Raw genomic sequence first — 21,356 nt, forward strand, 5'->3', positions numbered from 1 at the left:
TACATCATAGCTGATAGTGTGATTAATCATCTATATAATTTTTTATTTGTACAATAAACAACATAAAATCTATTTTTCGACATAATATTATAAAATAAAAAATTTAATTTAATTGTACTGTATTCGTTAAAATAACTAACACGTTTAATCCTACAAACATTTTTATAAAATAAAAACTTAACAATTCGCATTTTTTAAATAAATATTTATTGCTTTACATGTACAAATTACAAATCATGATAACTTAATGATCAATTTCGTTTTCTCACTTCACTCTTACATTTTCTAGTTTTTTTTTTAATTTTCAAGTTGCAATCAATTCTGTTCAGATGTTACTATAATTTATCTTTTTTTTCTGCTTGCGATGTAAAGTTTTTGATTATTTTCAAACAGCAGATTAATGGTTTCCACGTTCAATTTTTCAAGTATCTATTTTACTCTTTTTCATTTTTTTAGTTGAAGTCTTTTTATTTCACTTAATAAAATGTTTATGTTAAAAACTCCCATTATGCAAAATAATTTATTTATACTGTTTTAATATATTTTATAATGTTTTAAACGATGTTTATCACAATTATAGATGAAAATATTTATACTTTATAGGAATACTTAGAATAAATTTGTAAACTATGCATATCAAAACAGTTTTTAAAAATTTTGAAATGCTATTTCAATGGATGCTCTATAACACACTTGTGTGTTATTAAATTTAATCACGTTATTAATCGATGCCTAATTTTCAAATATTTTCTCAATCAAATAATATTTATCACCAAATATAGTTAATTGATAATTATAAATTTATTATTATTTGTAAATACTTTGTATATTGTTAAGAACAAAAGACACGAAGAAGATTGTTTTTAGAATTAAAAATTTGTTAACCGTCTAGACAGAAATTTAATTGATGAAGTACTAAGAAGACTTTTTGTTTTGACACATTGTGGTCACAACTTTATAACATGTTTCCAATTATTATGTGTCGTTAAACTTGTGAAAATTATAACAAAGGCTGACGTGTTAATGTACTCAAACAACCGTGAAACACCACATCAACATAATATCATATTATTCATATTTATACATGCATAGAAAAAGCAATTTTGAGAACAATTTTGTTTTTATAAGTACATTCAGTGTTGTATTTTAACTGTTCTACATAGAAAAAAATACGACTAAAAAAATATATAAACGGTAAATATAGCTACAATTGTAATTAAGACAGTCGAAATAACTAAATATTTGGTTAAACCAATCATTTATCTAGTTTATCTAGTTATTCTAACTGTTTTTATTAGATTTGTCACTATATTAACGGTTAATTTTTCCCATTATTAATATGGTATAAATTACATTAATATCGTTATAAATGATATTTCTTTTGTCACTCACAATAACGATCTATGATTAACTTTTACGATTGATATAATTACATAAATTTGATAAACAAAACATTGTTATACTGCAACTTTTCTTAATTCAATGATTACATATGTTATACATTTATGAAACGACGAATTTTTAATTAATTAAATTGTTTAAAAAAAAAACAATTGAATTTTATTTGTGATCAAAATTTTAATAGATTTAAAATAATTTCCCTTCTAACAAATCCGAAAATGCAATAGACAGTTTTTTCAAACAGACATTTTTGGCTGTTTAAACACAACAATTCATCAAAATTTCATTGTAGATCTAAATATGTATATGGGTTTAATACTAACATCATAACAACGATAAGGTATAAACACATCCAGAATTTATGTGAATTATCCAAAACGTTTTTGGTTATTACACTAAATTTTTATTAAAATGTAGTTTTTTTTTAACATTTAAATGTACAATTTCTGCGGATATAAAAACGAATTTATTATTATAAAATTTTATTTGAAATCATGTCATTTTTCACTTCGGATTTTTAGTTAATTTCCTACGGGAAATTAAAACGACATGTTTCTTTATCACTGTGTACTTAATGAGTTTCGACTTGCACACACAAACGCTTACACATTTTTGTATACACATTGTAATGTACATAGGAACCACTGCTATGGTTTTAACTAGCGTAGAATGCAATGGTGTGACATCAACCAGGTTAACGACTATGTATTATGGATATGAGTCGCATATAGGACCCATCGGTGCAATATACATTTCGCAATTTCTATTTCTCGCGTTTATATGGTTTTATAGCTTCTTCTTACTCTTTACTCTTCCGTTTAACTATTCTGGCATCACTGTTTTGAAAACTATTGTGTATCGACATGGCGACAGCAGTCGCAGCGGAGGCAATTTTCAGCAGCTCTCTTTTCCCACGCGAGTAGTTAAGCTTTTCACATACTACGACATTCTTTACTTTTCATGCACTCTATCAAGATACAATTACTATTATTGCGACTATGTTATTTATAAAGTTTTTTTTTGTTTATTATATTCTATTACAAATTTGTAATTAATTTTAGTATGGAAAGTGTGAATTCCCATTATATAAATTAACTTGCCAGTAGTCGTTGGAATAAATAGATTCGTTATTTTATCTATCCAATGTGGTTATTAAACTATCAAAGTTTATTTTATTGACTAATCATAATTCGATTAAAAATTTTTTAATTTTTTGTAATCTGCAAAAGTTTTCTTGTTTAATTTTTAATAACTATCGATCAAATCTGTACAGCAAAAAATATTTAAACTTGCCTTTATTTGAAGGAGTATACGTATTGATTTTTCTCTCTGCTGTTCTCAGCGATATATTATATACTATCTTTGAATCACAATGTATGATACTTTGAAACTCGATACTAATAGTGCTATTGGGCAGTTTTGTTATCAGTAGTGGCTTTCTTTATGACAAAATGTACTTTGAAGGCAATAATGGAATAGAAATAGTGCTAGACGAGAATCAGATTGACCATAATATCTGATACGCACGGAGAATAGTGGTAGTAGCTAAAAGACCATGACGTCAGTATACACAGCCACAAAAAGAAAAAATGAATGAGAATCCATTTTGGTATCGGACGACACGGCGCCTAAATGGGCTACAGTTAGTTGAATATATTGTGGAAAGTGGTAGGGAGCCAGTAGAGGAAAATACATACTTATAACATATTATTTAAGTGGAAAAACGACCGTCACTAAAAAAACATTTTTCAGCAATGGTTTTTATGCAAGCATCCGAATGACCTTGAAGATTTTTAAAAACTACATAAATATTTTTTTACGAATATAAAATAGACTTATAAAAATGATATATAGGTTTCTATGCATATAAATGAATAACTGTAAATGAAATTAACATGGTTAAAAATATTCGAAGAAATAGTAATATGAATACAATAACTATCGTATTAAAGAAATTTTTGTATTTTAAATATTATTGTACTAAATCACAGTTCTAACTAAGATCTATCTAAAACTTGTTTTATTCTACGGAAAAATCATGCATTTAAAGTTTCATACACATCAATAATTTTGAATTTTTTCTTTGTTCCTCGAAAACTTTGTAGCTTCGATAGGAATCTAACATGGTACTAATTTTACTATAATATGTTTCATTTTTTTTTTTAATGATTGTCACCACTTTTTTTCAGATCTCTTCGAATCGATTTCTTTCAACCATATGTCAATATATCATAAATTGTATCTAGTTGAAGAAATTGCCCTTAAAAATTGAAAAAATGTCTTCGTTCCCTATAAATACAGAAAACCTCCAAAACAATTACTATATTTCAAATAGGTAAATTTTGACATTTTTTTCTCTTAAAACTGCCGAAACTTTTTGAAAAATGATGGTACTAAAATAATTATTTTTTAAATAGAATACTTGGGTATTTTTCTTTCATTTGATATAATTTTTCTGAAATTATAATCCGTTACCTACCTATAGGGGGGATTCAAAATAGCGTCTTTTTTTATAAAAGTCAACTTTTTCAACTTAACTTTTGAAAATGTTTCAGAAGTTCAGTATTAAATTCTTTTAAACATATGTTAAATTAAAACTTATATTATGTCGTATTAGTTAAAAAAAATAAAATTTGTCCCGATGACCTATTTTCTGTGTGTAAAAGTCAAATTTGAACAAAAAATAGAAGTTAATTTTGCTTTTGGAATAATCCACCAATTTCTCAAAATTAAACACTATCTACAGATTTACATAAGATTTATATAATGTATTTGAAAACATTAAACCATTTATTAAAAATAATAGTTTTCAGTGTTCTTTACTTGAAAAATAAAAACTATGTCTATGCTTTTTTAATTTTAATTTATGGAAATGCTAATCAATTAATTTAAGTTAAAATTTAAAATATTTCAACTAAGATTTTCCGCGAGTATTTTACAATATACTAGATTATAATAAAAAATAATTATTCTTTATGTGTTTTTATCCTTTTTAATTAACTACTTAAATGCCAAGTACTACACTTTATTCTTATCTAGCACATTAAACAAAGCTTTTGAAAAACGTGTATGACCGGAATGGGTCCAATTTGGGGAATACAATTAAGATAGAGCGCAAATGATACGCAGTTATTCTACCGACGTACTTCGCCTTTAAATAAGACAGACGTAAGTATGAAGGGGCGTTTGCGATGCCTAGAAGAAAAAAGAAAAAGGAAAAACTATTCAGCTTGGTCGTTACACAAAGCGCATCTTTTGAAAGACGTCTGAGGATTATTGTACAACTTTTCTTATATTAACCATGGACATAACGGTGTCGTTATCTAGATTAAAAAGTTCTACTGGTCATAAAGACCAATAGGGACCTATAGTTTCGTTTTCTTGTCATTCAAGACGCCATACCAAATAGAATTCACGAAATGCAACGAGATCCGGCATTGTAAAACTCATTAGAAGTAATGGTTTAAAGGGTTAATTCATTAATGTATCTTAAGCGTGTAGTAGCATAATTTTAGTTATTGTTAGTTTCTTTGATGACTAGTTTTGTTTTAAGAACTGAATATCAGTTAAAAGAAGCAAGTTTATAAAAACTAATTATAATCGCTGTAATTGTAAATGTTGCATTAAGTACCCTTAAGATTTAATTTAAACTTATGATAACCCGTTCCTTCTCTTTATTTTATACAGTAAAGTAAATTAATTAAAACAAATCGTTTGTCGATTTTAAATTAGTCCGAGAATATTCAATAATGAAAATTGAAATTTTTGAGGTTTTATCTTATTATTGACATTAATAGAATTTAATTGGATCTTATTCGCAAGAAAATGTCTATAAATCGTGTATCTAAAAGATATTTTTTTTTATTTCGTGAGTATATAAAAATAATTTATTATTTAATTATAAATAATAAATTTTTAATTTTTGCGATTTCATTGAACAATTACCGTTACAAGAGTATTTTAATTAAATACAGGGAGATCCATTCATCCACTCAATTGATTACTTGCTAATAAAAATAATTTTAGAAATATTTTTTTTGGCTTATTTTATATATATATATATATATAATACTCAATTTATAAATTATTAAATACTTAATGATTGATAACAACTTAGAACAAGAACTTCAAGAGTTATTTACATTTTTATACCTAGTGGGAGGAGAAGTGCGACCGAGAAATATTAATGGTAATTATAGTCATACCTGTACTTTACCTCCAGTCTATGTTTAAAACGCTTATTACTTTTGAAGTTCTGGTCTGAAAGATATTATCAACCATTCGTTTTCTTAATTAGATCATAATTTAATAAGTAAGCTAGATAATTATGTTGCCGTTTAAAAAAATTAATTTGACATCATGATTAAGTATAAGGGATGAACATAAAAAATGTTTTATGATTGATAAATTGAGAAAAACATTTTTCCAAGATAAATAAATAGAACTTAACCGTATTATTTTTATTTCATCGAAAAAATTATTAGTCCATTAAATTCTGTTTACTCTGTATATTTCAAAATATTTATAAATTTATTGTATATATTTTACTTAAAAAGTTTCAATTACGTTGTACGCAGTTTTTTGTCACATGACAAAAACTAATTTTTCAAGAAATTTTGTTTTCTTTTGTACCTTTTTTGACCAATGGGCATAGGAAACTTACATATAGAACATGCAGCACAGTCATGTGAAAAAGGTTTTTCATCCTGTCAGAAGGTCTGATCTGTTGAAATGAAATAAATGAGAGTGGGTATGGCGAAATACAATTTTGCATGCGTAATGATGCGTCAAACTTGATATGTATGATACACATTGCCCTTGGGTAGACTATCTATTTGCACTATACAACTTTTGAGAACTTTACCATTATTTACGTTTGAATATGAGTTACCTTGTTAAAATAGGCTTTGAAAACTTTTTTAAATGTAATTTTCATTTTGTGTAGTCAGGTTCAATAAAACCTATGTTTTATTAATGGTGATACTTTTAACTGGTTAGGTGAGTACTTAGATTTTTTAAACATATAATATCTGAACATTGTAATCTAAATAGATAAATTAAAGTTCTTAGATTTTATAAGTTTATGTGTACATTTACTTTTTTTCCATTACTTAAGACACGACTTAAAAATTAAAATTAAAATCTAGTAAAAAGTTTATTTTAATCTATATATGGTAATTTTTTTTTCTTTGATCACATAATTATTCGAAAAGTAATTGAGTATTGAAAAATTTAAATAATTTAATTTATTTATTTGAGAAAATAAATGATGAGTCAATAATAACTTTTAAATTAGTATTTTAAAAGTTATAAACATTTTTATAACAAGGTGCGAGTAAGAGTCCCACCTAAAAACGTCTAGTCATAAAAATAAAAAAAATTCCTCCAAATAATTTCAAGCCACTACTTTAATTTTTAATAATAATTTTCTAAGTGCTGATTCAGTAATTGCTATCATCCGGTTATGTATTTTCTTAATTAAATTTTTTTCTATTTATAAGCTAATTAAATAAGTGTGTTAACAAAAAATAAAGTTGACACCCTTGTTATTTATAAGGGATATATATAAAAATAAATTGAAAAGTAATTTATTTAAAAGAAATCAAAAGTTAAGTTTTCAATATTCTTTTTAATTTTTTGATTGATTAAGTTTTCAATGATAAAATAATCACTCTGTAAATATTAAAAACAACTTTAATAAACTAAACCTTAAAAGTTAACATATAGACGGAGTTAGTTAAGTTTTTATTGTCGTACAGTTCATGTTAGAATGAAATAAAATATATTGGTAAATTAATAATATATTGCTAAAATTAAAGTTTCTATAGTTTCGATAATGCGGTCACGAACCGAGCAGTTAATAATAATACTTGCATTATAATACTACACAAACAAAATCTATAAATCGGTTTCATAGACAGATAAATGATTTTTACCCCAAAGGGAATATAAATTCACCAACAGCATTAAATTTATTTGTTACTTTTCAAACAGATAGAATGTCTTTGTATGTGATCATTTTTTCACGCTTGTTCGGGAGAAATGCATTTAAAACCCCTCTGGTTTTATAACTTTTGACAAGAATCCTGACGCCATCATACAACCACCACCCTTAAAAAAATATCATCTACCATTCTCTGCTTCCCGAACCGAGTTCAACTTCGTGTTTTATCATTACAGTTATTTTCTCGTTCTTAAGATATTATCTACGTTTCACGCAGTTACCAAAAGCAAAAGTTTTTTTTATCGTTCTTGCATGCATATTATAAGCTTTGTAATAAAAGCATTTGAGGGAAGGTGTAAGGATTTGGAATTGAGGTACCTATCTCTCCCCACTGACATATCTATAAGAGTATAAGACTATGGAAACAGAAAAAATAGAAAGAAATATGATGGGCCGTAACAGCTTTGTAAAATGTGCATAACTGACTCAATGTTTCAATTTCCTGCCTTTTTATTAGTATTATTATTATTATTATTATTATTGTTATTCATGCTAAGAAATCCCAGAAAAAATGCTTTTATTTTTCAAACCCTTAAGAAAAAAACCCATTATATTATACTATGCAAAATGAAACGCGTCGAATATCTTCTTAGATACATTCAAAGTAGAGAAATAAACACAAAGAGCATTCCCAAAAAGTTTTTTTAGAGTTATTTTCTTCTCTTTTTATTTGGACTGTTTTTACAATACGTACTTATTGGATGTATTTGTTATACATTCAATTAACTTCCCTAGTGATTATAAAACTCAATTACTGTTCAAGTTAAATTGCAAAGACTTCAACAATTTATTGAAAACGATTCTCTCTGAAACGGTTAAATGATTTGTATATTTATAAGCAATATTGCAAACATTTTGACGGTCGTTTGTTAATCCGCGGCAACCGTTGTCTTAAATTAGTATGAATAATTGACTGAAATTGACATTTTTTTCTAAAACTTGTTGTCTTTAATCAATGACAATAAAATTTATAAAAAATAATCCTCATCAGAGAGCTATTCGACTTTTATTAAGTAAGGTAGGTGCGGGTAGACCTAGTTAAGTTTATATAAGGTTATCTAGGTCTAACACAAGTTAGGCCTTAATCGCATTTACTTAACATATATTAATTATTGTTAGATTTTTAATAACGTCAAACAAAATTTAAATTTCTATATATTGTTTAACCTTTTATATATTCGTATAACTTAAGAGTAAATTAACAATTTTCAGTATTTTTTTTGTACAAATGTTTCACTTTTAGATAATATTATTGAATTTTTTACTCCTTTCATCGGTTGACAATATCAAATAATAGTAACGCAAATAAACGCATCATCTTAATCTACTTTTGTCTAACATAGAGATATAGCTAATAAAGGTCACATGCTTCATAGCTCTAACAGACAATCATATAGTCAAATGGTATATAAAATGAAACTTCATACGTTAAAAATTTAATATCACTGGAAGTTCTAAATAAAGAAATTATTTACTTTATAAGTAACAATAATGTCATAAATTTGTATGATATTATGTTATATTATAAATATTCATCAATTTTTTTGAAATTTTGCAACAAATTTTAAGAGTAAACATTTATAAAATAGGCTGGTTTTTGTATCAGGAAACTAACAATTATCTAAATGTAGAATCTATTAATATTTTATAGATCTTTTAAATATTTAATTCAAAATAATGAATAGTTGATAACCCAATGTTAATATATTTTACCATAACGTTTAAACCCTTTTTTCAAATGCTTCCTGGGAAGAACTACGATCAGCCTATTAAGTTATGTAAAATACATAAATAACATGCTATTAAACTTAACACTTTACAATATCACAACACTGGTAATACTCCATTTTTTTAAAAATTTGATGTTTTTATATGAATATAGATTAAATAAAGATGTACATTTTTGAATTTTTTTTTTATAAAGACATTAAATCTCAATTAAGAAAATTGTTTTTAACTGCAGTTTCTCTTATGACGAAAAAATCTGTTTTTTGCCTCTTGAATATATTTTAAATTGTCAAACTCATCGTATTACACAAAATGTCGTGATTTTTATTTTAAATTTGTTTAATTTTGAAGCTGAAAATGATTATTATTCATCAAAATTGAAGAACTCTAACGTTCCAGAGAAAATCAACATTATAATAACTAAATTTCTAAACCTTTCATAGATGAAAAATAATCTGATTTTAACCAACATACGTAATTTTTAGTCTCTTAAATCGAAGTGAGCAATTTTTCATTTCAATAACAATACCGTTCAAGTCAATTTTCTTATTTTTTTGTTCAAAATTTCCTTCATTGATTATTTTAATACTTTAAGCATACTTGAAATAAAGCAATCTAATTTTCCTTGTCTAATTTGATTTTTTTTGAACCCATTTAACTATTTAATATTTTAATATTTTAATAAAAAAATACCTAGCTTTTTTAGTAAAATTTTTAAAAATCGACCATATATCAATTTTTTGGACATATTTTGCAATATTTAAGTATTTTTAAGAAGTAAAGTAGTACACTGCATTACTAAAAAATATACTACATTATAGCAAGATAGTTGTTAACATTTCATAATCGAAAAATTGCTTCTTCAGAATAAAACTTTTATTTTAATACTAGGAGGTTATATCAAAGTTTTAATAAGTATATAACTTGTAAATAAATTATGTCACGTTTTGTTTATCGTGTTTAATGTTCACCGTGCTTTAGATGTACAAAATGTCATATTCTAGTTAAATTTTACTTTTAATTATTCTAAGTATGAATGTATTGGAATTTGCCGTCATGAGCAAAGTTTCCTTTTTTCTAGAAAAGTTATTAACAAAAATTATGCTAAATAAGCATGAAAACACAAGTGCTCCATGCTTGCTAGTTTCTATTATGAAATTTATCTTATTGCTTTCATCCGATAATTATAATTATAATATTTTTATGCTGCTCATCATTAAATACAATCTTTATCTGCAATATTTTCCAAGATGAAAGAGTTACTTGCACTTGTATTTTGGTAGTAGTATTGACGTAATATACGAATAGTACATATTTTATGTACCACAAACAGGCTTATGTGTAAAGGCATTTCATTTTTGTGCTAATACAGTATTATGTTATTGACAGCTTATAAAACTGCAGAAGTATATGTTAGAGTACTTATTTAAATTACGCTACACTGGATTTTTAAATAAAAGGACAGAGAATAATATATCATAAAAAATAGAATAACCTTACTGATTTTACAATGAAAATTTGAATAAACATAATTAAACTACTACAGGTTAAAAACAATTAAATTGCAAATAAACTAAATATAATATTTGGAAACTATACTCCGATTTAAAATTGGACTGTTATATTATTTAAAAAATTTATAGATGTATCATGTCTTCAATTTTGTGCTGAAATTGTGAAATCGAAATAGACTTTATTTTCCAAACGATAGTTACAGGTCCAATGTTGTAGTCTCCAAACAGTATAATACCTAACGCACCGAAGAGCGATAGTTACTCGTTGCAAAGTCTGAAGTGTCAGCACAAAACTGAAGACACGGATACATTAGTAAATATTCAAAAAACTTTTTAAAGTATTAAAATTTAATTTTTTAGAAAAATTAAGGACCGCGGTAGTGTTTAACGACGCTCTATTTTTACCATAGATAAGAACACTATAAAATGTCTAATAAAGTGTCTTCTTCTTCTTCTTCTTCATCGTCGCCTTAATCCCAAGTACTTGGGGTCGGTCACCCTTATTCTAAACTTCCACTTGACACGATCTCCCACATCATCTACGCTCACATCAGCTGTCCTCATATGGCATTCAATAGCATCCCTCTAATAAAGTGTGCAACTTTTAAAACTTACTTTATTCTTGTAAAAAATTGTTGGTAACACCGTTTTATTTTTAAATATTTTTACTACATACTATCATTACGGTTTGTTTATTAGTTGTTATTACTAAAAATTATTAATTGGTTGTCATGTAGCGATTTACAATTGCACAAGGTATTTTTACCGTAAAGATATATTATCAAAATCACGAAAGTTTAGCGGATACAGTGCAAAAACTTGGCAAAACTTTAAAAAAAAAAATGTGGCTACCTCGGCGACAGTTCTTTGACTGATAAAAAGTTTGAAATAACTGATTCTGTGGAAAATGTGAAAATAGCACGACAAATTCGCACTTAACGAATCTATACGAAAAGTCGTATACAACGTTGCACATTTCTTTTGCCTATAACTAAAAATTATATTGACTAAAAAAATAATACCCCAAAACGATTATCAACCAGGCAAAATTTTACTTAATTTATTCTCCATTTAATGGTATACAAATAATTATAATTTTTTCTTATTAATCTTTCAAAAGTTATCCTCAAAAACAATCTTTAAAAAAAATTGTTTTTTACAATAAACTTAACATTTATTATGGTTAATAAAAATAAATCAAATTTTTTCCAATACTTTTTTTTATGAAAAACTATCATTTAAAAATAAATTGGAGATGTTATTCTTAATAGATAATACTTTATATATTTTTTATTTGTAGAGATATTTAATATTAAAAACCTTTTACCGTTATTGTTGGTTAAAAGTTTTCTCTACGATTAATTTACTATGTACTTTTAGTCATACTGAGTTTCAAAGAAAATATATTTTTCTTTTTAACTATTTATCTATTTCCTAAACTTCAATTAAATTAAATTAAATGCTTTAATTATTAGAATAATCTAAAGACGTGTGTAAAGTACCGTAGTTAGTTATGTACTTCTTAATTGTTTTCCCTGAAGAGACTATAATTTGTATGCTTCACAGAAGCACACGAGGGTCGACAAAAAGTGTTGTTTTAATTAAAACGTTGATTAGTAAAATCGATTAAATTTTTTTCCATTTAGCTTCTTATACCAGTCTTAAACAGTTAAATTATTAAAAAATACATTTATCATTTAATGGATTTAACAATAATTAGCTTATTATAGGAAGCACAAAAAATTATTGGTTAATAATAAAACGAATAGAAGAAAAAATATTACTAAAACACTATACAGGTTTTTTTTTTATTTTTAATAAGGTAATAAATAATCAAAAATTTCAGTTTTAATTTTTTTTTTAAGAAATAGTCACGCAAGTCCTAAGCACGACATCAAGTAAGTTTAGAACTGGACGTAGCCAGATTAAAATGATTACACTTTTAAAAGTAAAAAAAAGGTTTAGATTTTACATAATTGTACTTATCTTACTGTATGAGATACATATTGTAAATATATTGGGACATTAAACATTTATTAAAAACAAGAGGTAAAGTTAATAATGACTGATGTTTATTTTGTTATATCGTGTTCAACCAAAATGAGTCACATATTTATTTATTGAATTAAACCACCAAAAATGACATATTATAATAAAAGTTTTGATTAAATTGTTTCTAAAAATATCGACTTGTGAGTTTAAATTTAACATCATACAAGGAAATCTATTTTTACTATAATGATTTAACTGTCTGAACATAAGTTTTTATTACAATGTGTGTATAACTATCGAGCACAATTGTTCTAAAATAGTTAAAGTAAACATTTATAATTATAAAAGACGAGTATTGGTAACAAAAGAGTACTACTACAAGCAGTCAAACAAAGAGCAATAAATTTAGATGCAGACAGCCAATTTCCGAACGAATGCCTGGATTCAACATTCTATAACGATAATTTGGAACAATGTACTGTAAATCTTCTACCGAGTGGTAAAACGAACAATATCTCGATAGTTATTCATTATCAACATAAGAAGGACTCTATTTTTAGTTTTAATTACTGTATACCTAGTTTTTTGATATGTGCAATCTAAGACATACTACAAATTATTTTAAAATCGAGTTATCAATAGAATTTCATTTCATTGGCAAGACAAAAAAAGTGTTTAATATTTTCTACAAATCGTCAAAAATAAAATGAAGCAAATGTCATTAGATTTTGTTCATTCGTTAGGTTTGTCATTCAATGGATCAAATATAATTTGTTATGTAACATTTCCTTGCAAATGCAACTTTGACTTTAAATGGCCATCTTTAGTTTTAGTATGTATAGAGAATACATTATTCTTATTATAGCTATCATGTATAGCGATGGTTATGTTATGGCAAAGCTTGGTAATATCGTTGAAACTACCCTACCCTAAATACGTTATCTTTAAAGAACGGGGTCTCTACAATAAACTACAGACTTGGGATAAATAACTGTTGAAGAAAATTACTTCGTTGAAATTTCTTTGGTCGGCCATTGGGCGTCTACTTCACATGTTCTCAACTAAAAGACAATGGCATCGCTTATCGCAAGTTTTAACACGAGTGCACGACACAAATGGAAAGTAAATAATTCTATATATTTTTCACCCTTGTTCCTTTCATTCTTCATCGCTGTCCGTGTACTTTGTTTTCGTCGGAACTCCATTTCTTGATACACAGATAAGCTCACCGGCTAAGTTAATGCGTGTGAAAGATAATTTTTTCCTCGAACAAATCGCGTGCAATGGCCACTAAAAACTTAACGATCCGTGCGCTCTCTATTCGCCTTGCCCGTTCCGTTTTCCCAAATTGATTCATTTGTCGACGTCTAATGCCTATTCCGAAAATCCGCACGGATACATATTAGTTAGTCGTCATTGAGACTAGTAATACTAGCAATAAGATCAGCACCAGTAAAGTTTAGACCGACGAATTTAATGGGAAACCCAAGTGGAAACAAAATCACCGAATACCATCGAAAAAGGTTAGAGGGGTTAAAAAGGGCTTAATATTTAAGCTGATTACGTGTAATCTGATTGGACAGTTTCGTAGAAATTAACGTTTAAAGTACAGACAATCTGTTAGAAGAGTAAACTTGCCAGGAGCAATGCAGCTCGTAAAAATAATAAAAAAGAACCCTGAAAACAACACTAGTCAATTATAGAATTAACGTATAAGGAAATCAACTTCTACAAAAGCTTAACCCAATACTCAAAGTAAGCACTAAAAATTTACTTGGTGATTTTTTGTTACTTACTGTAACTAAAAATTATCATATTTTTCCATACTGTAAAAAATGTGTTCATTTAAACATATTTTTATTTTATTGGAGGCTACCAACGAAATGTTGATTGTAAGTTATTCTAAGCAAAAATTTATCATCATTATTGTTTATTAAATAAAAAACGTCAGTTTTACTGTTTTAAAAACAATTTCCAAGCTATTAAAAAGCACAAAAGTTTCAAAACTGTATGATAAGTAATAAAAACAAACTCGTATAGAAAATAAGTATATGCAGTTTATTACATACTATTATTGATAAATGAAATATATTGGTCTTGAGATGATTAAGACATTTTGTGGCAAACCCAACCTTCCCCTCTTTATCATTTAATGTTTACTATAACATTACTTCTACGCACTTAACTTTTTTTTAAATCGACAGATATATTTTAACTCTATTGTGAATAATAAGGGTAATAAAAAGCAAATATCGTTTTCCAACTACATATCAATCATTCAGTTTTATTTTATTTTAAATAAGGCTATTTTTCAAATGTCATTAGAAAAATATACTACTTTTCAAAAAGAATATAAATTCAAAAAATACTTGCATGTACTTATGATGATACCTCAATATGTAACACTTAAGCCTTAGGTTATATTATTATTTAACTGTAAAATCGTTGAGAGAGGTGCACCTATCAGTGTAGGTGTACACGTGGGTGTGACGTGTGGTAAAATAATTTGTAACATTCGAATAACGCAACGTATGAGTAGTAATAAGTGAAAGAAAGACTTTGGGTAGTGTGAATTACTTCGTCATAAGATCCCTACGACAGCTTAATGGTGTTGATTATTTCTTCGTCTGTCGGTTCTTTTGAGAAAAGCAAAGCGTTTTGTTTCATACATCGGATAGGAATTTACAGATTTATAAACGCTGTCGACTAACATTAATTTTTTATGCCAGCAAAAAAATATTTTTGTGTAGTTAGTCAAACGATAGCTTTTCGTCGATGTCAATAATACGGTTTAGTCAAAATTAATCTTATCACGATATAATAAAAGTAATGTTTTATTATCAAATATTTATACAAATTAAATATGATTGATTAAATCGTCATCAATGCATTTGAAATACAAAAGCTCAGGCAAATATAGCTTTTGAAACACAGGAAAAGAAAATATTTATAGTTTTATAAATGATTTGAACATTAAATGAAAGATTTTTTTATGTTAAATAAAAATAAATACTTTTGATAAACATAAAATAAGGTCTTATTAATAAAAACTGTTATTTTGTACGCATTTACAGAAAATTAATTTGAAACTACCGATCACATTTTATAAAAGACCGTTAAATGTATTTCATAAACATTTATCCGTAAAGATGATATTTTTATGGATTTTTATTAAATTTCATTGACAAAACGATAAATCATTAGAAAAATAATTCAAAGCTTTAAATAAAAATGAAATGACTTCTCTGTTATTATATTTCTTTTTTATAGCCGGTCAAGGGGTTTAACCACATAAATAAAATGAAAAATGTGATAAGTATACTTTAGATTCAAACATAGTTCATAGTATTATACGAACAGCTTTTTCTGTTTTATAGTGCAAACAGCATGATAATTTGTCGTAAATATTTATTGAATGTAACTTTTTTTTTTTTTTTTTATATGAGTTGTACAATTGCTACTGTACGGCAAATTTATTCGAAATCAAAAAACATTGTCTAATTGAAAATACAATAATATTTGTTTCAGAAAAAACGAGTAGTAGTTTATTGATTAATATATTTGAAAAATATATGCGTTAATACCTAGAGATTTTATAACAAGATTTTTTAAGTATAATTTTATCTTTAGAAAGAAATAAAAAAAAACAATTAGAGTATAAAATATAACTTGTAATCTTAATAATAGCATGGCGTTTTTGTCTGTAGATTACATTGTGATTACTAAAGGTATACTACATACTTTTAAAAACTAATTTAAAATTATTCTTAAATCTTTTACGATTCAAGCTAAAACCTCTCGGAAATTTTAATATTATTGTTAGATAAACTCGATAAAGTCATTATGTTTATCGGTCCTTTGTGGTAAAGTCGTCAACCGTTACACGAAGTACCAGTTAATACAATACCACTGTAGTATTTTTTTCTAAAAGTTACTACCACGAGTGTCCTCTAGTCCAAGACATCTTAATATAAATTATTATCAAGTGAGTAATAAATAAATGGTAAGTTATTCTCAGATGACTCTTTCACTCATAAATAGAACGATGAATAATGTTTAAATCTCCATTTCTTAATTACATTCTAGACCATTATTTTATATTATAGCACGGCAGTGATAAAAAAAGTTTACCCTAGTGTAGTATACAGAATAAATTCGTTAAATTTAATTTGAGGTTTTTGAAATTTCTATAGACAATACCGAATTGATATACTCTATACAATTCAACCTTAGATCATTTCCAATATAAATTCACTGATATCATACTATATTGAAAAAAAAACACATGAACATGTATGGGTTATTTACGCAATAGTTGGACTAATGGATATTAGTGATGTTTATAGTATGTATTATTAATATTGCCAAAAAAATCTCAGAGTTAACAATTTTTGAAATGATAAGAGATAGTAGACGGCAGAAAAACTCGGCATAACTCCAAAAACAACTTTCCCGAATATACGGCGGCAATGCTAGGAAACTTTTTGTTTTTCGTTAAATAAAATATTTTCTCAGGACAATACAATCGCGAGTTAATAATTTTCTTCCCAATTACTACGGAAAAGTACATCGTTAAACCGATAGAATTGAACTGGCACATTGTTACTGAAAACCACTGTTTTTGTTTGGTTGTAACCAAAAACAAGACCCAAAGGGTATACGAATGCAAAACGACCAATAGGCCGTTCAATTGTGTCACATGACACGAAGTTTAAAATCATAGTCAGATTTAAGAGAGTGAGTCGTAGGCAACCGCACTACTATAAATCTTGACGGTGTACAATTAAATTCAAACAGTTAATTACGCCCTAAAAGTGCAATTAAAGCATCTATTAAACACGAAATTGAGAAATTATAACAAGACAATACAATTTTAAAATACGCCAAAAAAATTTTGAAACTATAAAGTTTAAAATTAATTCACTCAATTATGTTTCAAAAATATTTCAAGTTATTAATCTATGTATAAATATATAAACTATAGCAAATATATTATTAAGTAATTATTACTGGCTCTTTATGTTAAAAGTTTTTAATAAAAATGTTAAGATTTCATGATAAATCATTATAATTTTATTTTTAATTAGGTCAATGTATTTAACATATCCTCACGTGGAATTGTTTCTTTTAGAATATACTTTATATGCGAATGATTCACCTTATATTCGTTCAATTTACCTTTATGCGTATAAATGAAATTTTCATTATGATTTATTTAATTAAAATAATCGTGTTCATTATGAAGGAAATATAATTTGGCATAGAAATTTTCGGGACGATTTTTATGATCACAGCCTAAGTTTAGTTGTTTCTTCTATTTTTGTATGAACTGTCTAAAAAGCGTTAAAATAGTGTAGATACACTTACCCACACAACCACACTAACACAGAATATAGTGTACTTGAGCAGATTGATCTGTTTCTCCAATTTAGACGCCGCGGTTGCCAAAGATTTTGTACCTGAATTCATATCACACGTGGTTAATTGTTAGTTTAACATAAAATATCGCACTCGTGTCTGATTGCGACACGCGAACATAACAAACTAAGGAATGAAGTATGTGTTTGGTGCAATATTTACTCATTAACCGCACCCTATTGCTGATAATAATTTTAATACTACACTTCTTATCTATTTCGTCGGGCTGAATATTAATATTACGTGTGACTAATAACACTTTTAGAGACAATTATTTACTTTTCATACACTAATACGAAAGCTAGGTAACCGGTTTAAAAGTTTTATGACTAATGTACATTAAAAATAATACTATTTGAAGAGCTCTTCAAGTAAAGAATACCTGTGTGTAATATTTGACTTGATATAATGTGATACATATTTTATAATAACGACTGTGTTGATTATTTACAAAATTGTAACTAACCAATATAATATAGTTTACATGAGAGAAATCTTTAAGTGTAGTCTGTGTGGAGTATTTTGTGCGTAGACTACCTAATTAATAATTGAAAATATTTTTTATTTTTACCAATTGTTTACGAAATTTGTATAATAATCTTAACAGGAGAATAGATAGACGTATCAGATTGATTGATGAATATTACAGTTGAGTGAAGTTTTTAAAACTCCTAAAACTTTCCCTTAGCTTTTCGAAAATTCCACTAAACTAGACTGTTTTTGTGACATTAATTAACTTAATTTTATGGGAAAATTTAATAAGTGTTTTATAGTCAAATTAAAATACGGTTAGTTTTTTTTTACATACCACTTTTGAAATAATAATAGATATCATTTGATTATCTACATAAAAACTTTATTACAATGATTTAATTATAAATAATGGTACATAATAAACTATTGATTTTATAGTTAGAAAGTATTATTTTATTATGTTATTATTATTATTGAAATTAAAAAATTAAATATACGAGTATTTTTATTGTGACTTTTTTTTTATTCGCGTTAAAACATTATTCAAGATAATAAACTTGAATCAATTTATTTAAAAACAAATTAATTTAGTTTATAATGATCAATAATTCCATTATTTTTATTTTTATTAAATTTATGTTCCGTAATCACCATTAATTGGAGAGATAGTAAAAAGATCGAAATTGGTTTTAAATTTGTAATAATCTAACATATGATTTTGTAAGGATAAAATTTTAGTAAAAAAAGTTTTTCGATATTATTTGATAGGTAGAATTAAAAAAAGTAAAAATTGATTAGTATTCGCATACAAAAGCCAACAGTGCGATTTTGTAGCTAGAAAATCACAAATTTACTATAAAATATACAGTGTAAAAGTATAACAATAAATAAAATGCGGTGTCAGAAGAGTCAGTAAAAATTTATGACCACGTATTTTCAGGCTAGATTAAGAATTATAGTAGGTACCCATAAGTTATCTAGAAATTGGTGTTCTTTGATTTTTAGCTTTAGTAAAGAAGCCATAGTATTTTATGTTTTTTTCTAAAAAATGTTACCAATTTTAAATCATGAACACTATTACAACGATAAATTACTCAGTGATTTGCAAATAATCAAAGAATATATCTAACTCATAATAGTGCCTTAATGATTAATGATACAGTAAAAAATTAAAAAATATTTTATCATTATTATTATATAACTTATTTTAATCATACAATCTAGACAATAATAAGAACAAAAGATAATGTTATGATATAATTTAAGAAAAAAAGCCTCTCACTGACGACAATCTTATAAATTTTTACGATTAAAATAAAATATCTATGCCTGATAACATCAAACCAATTATATAATAATATATTTTTCTATATTAACTTAAATTTTGTATGTTGTGTGTTAACCGATTTAATAATCACATGAATATCTAAGCTAAAAACATGCTGGTTATTTTGGTTCTAACTTATAATAATATGTACATATTTGATAAATACCACACACTATGATTCCTTAACTAGATAATGCTTAAAAATTTATCTTCACGACTCCCAACAGGATAATAAAAAAAATAATAAATAATGAATTTTTAAATCAAAAACCAATCAAATCAAAGATAAAACTTAACTTTTTAAGAAAACTTGAAATACAATTTATTTTATTTTTTCTGAATTTGTAATAATGTTAGAGTTTGAAAAACAAATAAAATATTATGTTATCCATGATAATCTATACATAAAATCAAAAAAAACTTTTAGAGGTTATATCATTAACGAAAAACAGTTATTTTAAATTTATATTAGGTACAAATAGAAGATAAAATAATCTCCTAAAGTGAATGATTTAAATTCATAGTATAGATAATTATAATGATAAGTTTAGTTCGTGGTTTTTTAAGTCACGTGTAATCGATGGTTTAAAGAGTAATTACATAATATTTATAGCATTATGCATAATAAAAGGTATTTATTCACAAATTACATTCCAATATTAACTTTTAACAACATTCTAATGAAATAAATAAATTTAGGTCTTGTATGAAGCTTACATTTTACAATCGCAAAGATAACACTTTTCGCTATCTAAATACTCAAAAAAAAAAAAAAAAACAACAGATCTTCACCACACAATACAATTCGTATAGATTTATAGACGTTTTACAAATTGTGACATACGAGAGATAATAAACATTCCATCCACACCCAGACAAAGCCAACAAATTTTTGAACGTCACCTGCAATAAAAACATGTAACTATATCTGTACCATGTTTACACATAGTTCCGTCAATAACGACGTTTATCTGTTCTCTTTTATATTACAACTTACGTGTGTAATGCCTTACTATGATAACAAAAATAATACTCAATAAAATAACAAGAATTATTATTTTATAATTTCGTTACGTATATGCAGTGGTTTTATGAACACACGAGTTTAAGCGTTACACTAAAAAGAGTGTTTATTTTATCATATTAACTTAACCTAAACCTTCGGGTTACATGTTCTTGTACCAAATTTGTTTTGGATTTTGCACAATAACTAATATCCAGAAATGTTATTGTATGTTCTTTTGTGTGTTAAAACCGTGATGGTACAACTATGGAATAATCGGCTTACAGCGGTCAAAATGACTGCAAATGTCTGCTGCTGCCATAACAACATCATGAATAAGCTAACAGAAGTTGTAAACTTTTCGTCAGCAAACGAAAGCTTATTAAATTTATTATTTCAACGTAGACACAGAGTCAGAGATTAATAATATTCTTTCATCTTCTTGAACTTTTTATAAAAAATAATATGATTTGAACATTGATAGTAATTTTGTTT

The 21,356-nt window shown here is 26.1% G+C and overlaps 1 protein-coding gene across 1 annotated transcript in view; it reads right to left on the reverse strand.

Moving 5' to 3' along the window:
• The window catches only part of LOC126899228 (tetraspanin-2A), a 48,935-nt gene extending 30,743 nt beyond the window's left edge, over nt 1–18,192 (reverse strand). Inside the window, exon 1 of the mRNA XM_050673844.1 lies at nt 18,007–18,192. Coding sequence (XP_050529801.1) covers nt 18,007–18,108 — 102 coding nt within the window. The 5' untranslated portion in view covers nt 18,109–18,192. The remainder of the gene's footprint in view (nt 1–18,006) is intronic.
• Between the last annotated feature and the right edge of the window lie 3,164 nt (nt 18,193–21,356).

The sequence above is a fragment of the Daktulosphaira vitifoliae genome, unplaced genomic scaffold, assembly GCF_025091365.1.
Source record: "Daktulosphaira vitifoliae isolate Bord-2020 unplaced genomic scaffold, ASM2509136v1 Scaffold_1, whole genome shotgun sequence".
In the NCBI taxonomy this organism is placed as follows: Eukaryota; Metazoa; Arthropoda; class Insecta; order Hemiptera; family Phylloxeridae; genus Daktulosphaira; species Daktulosphaira vitifoliae.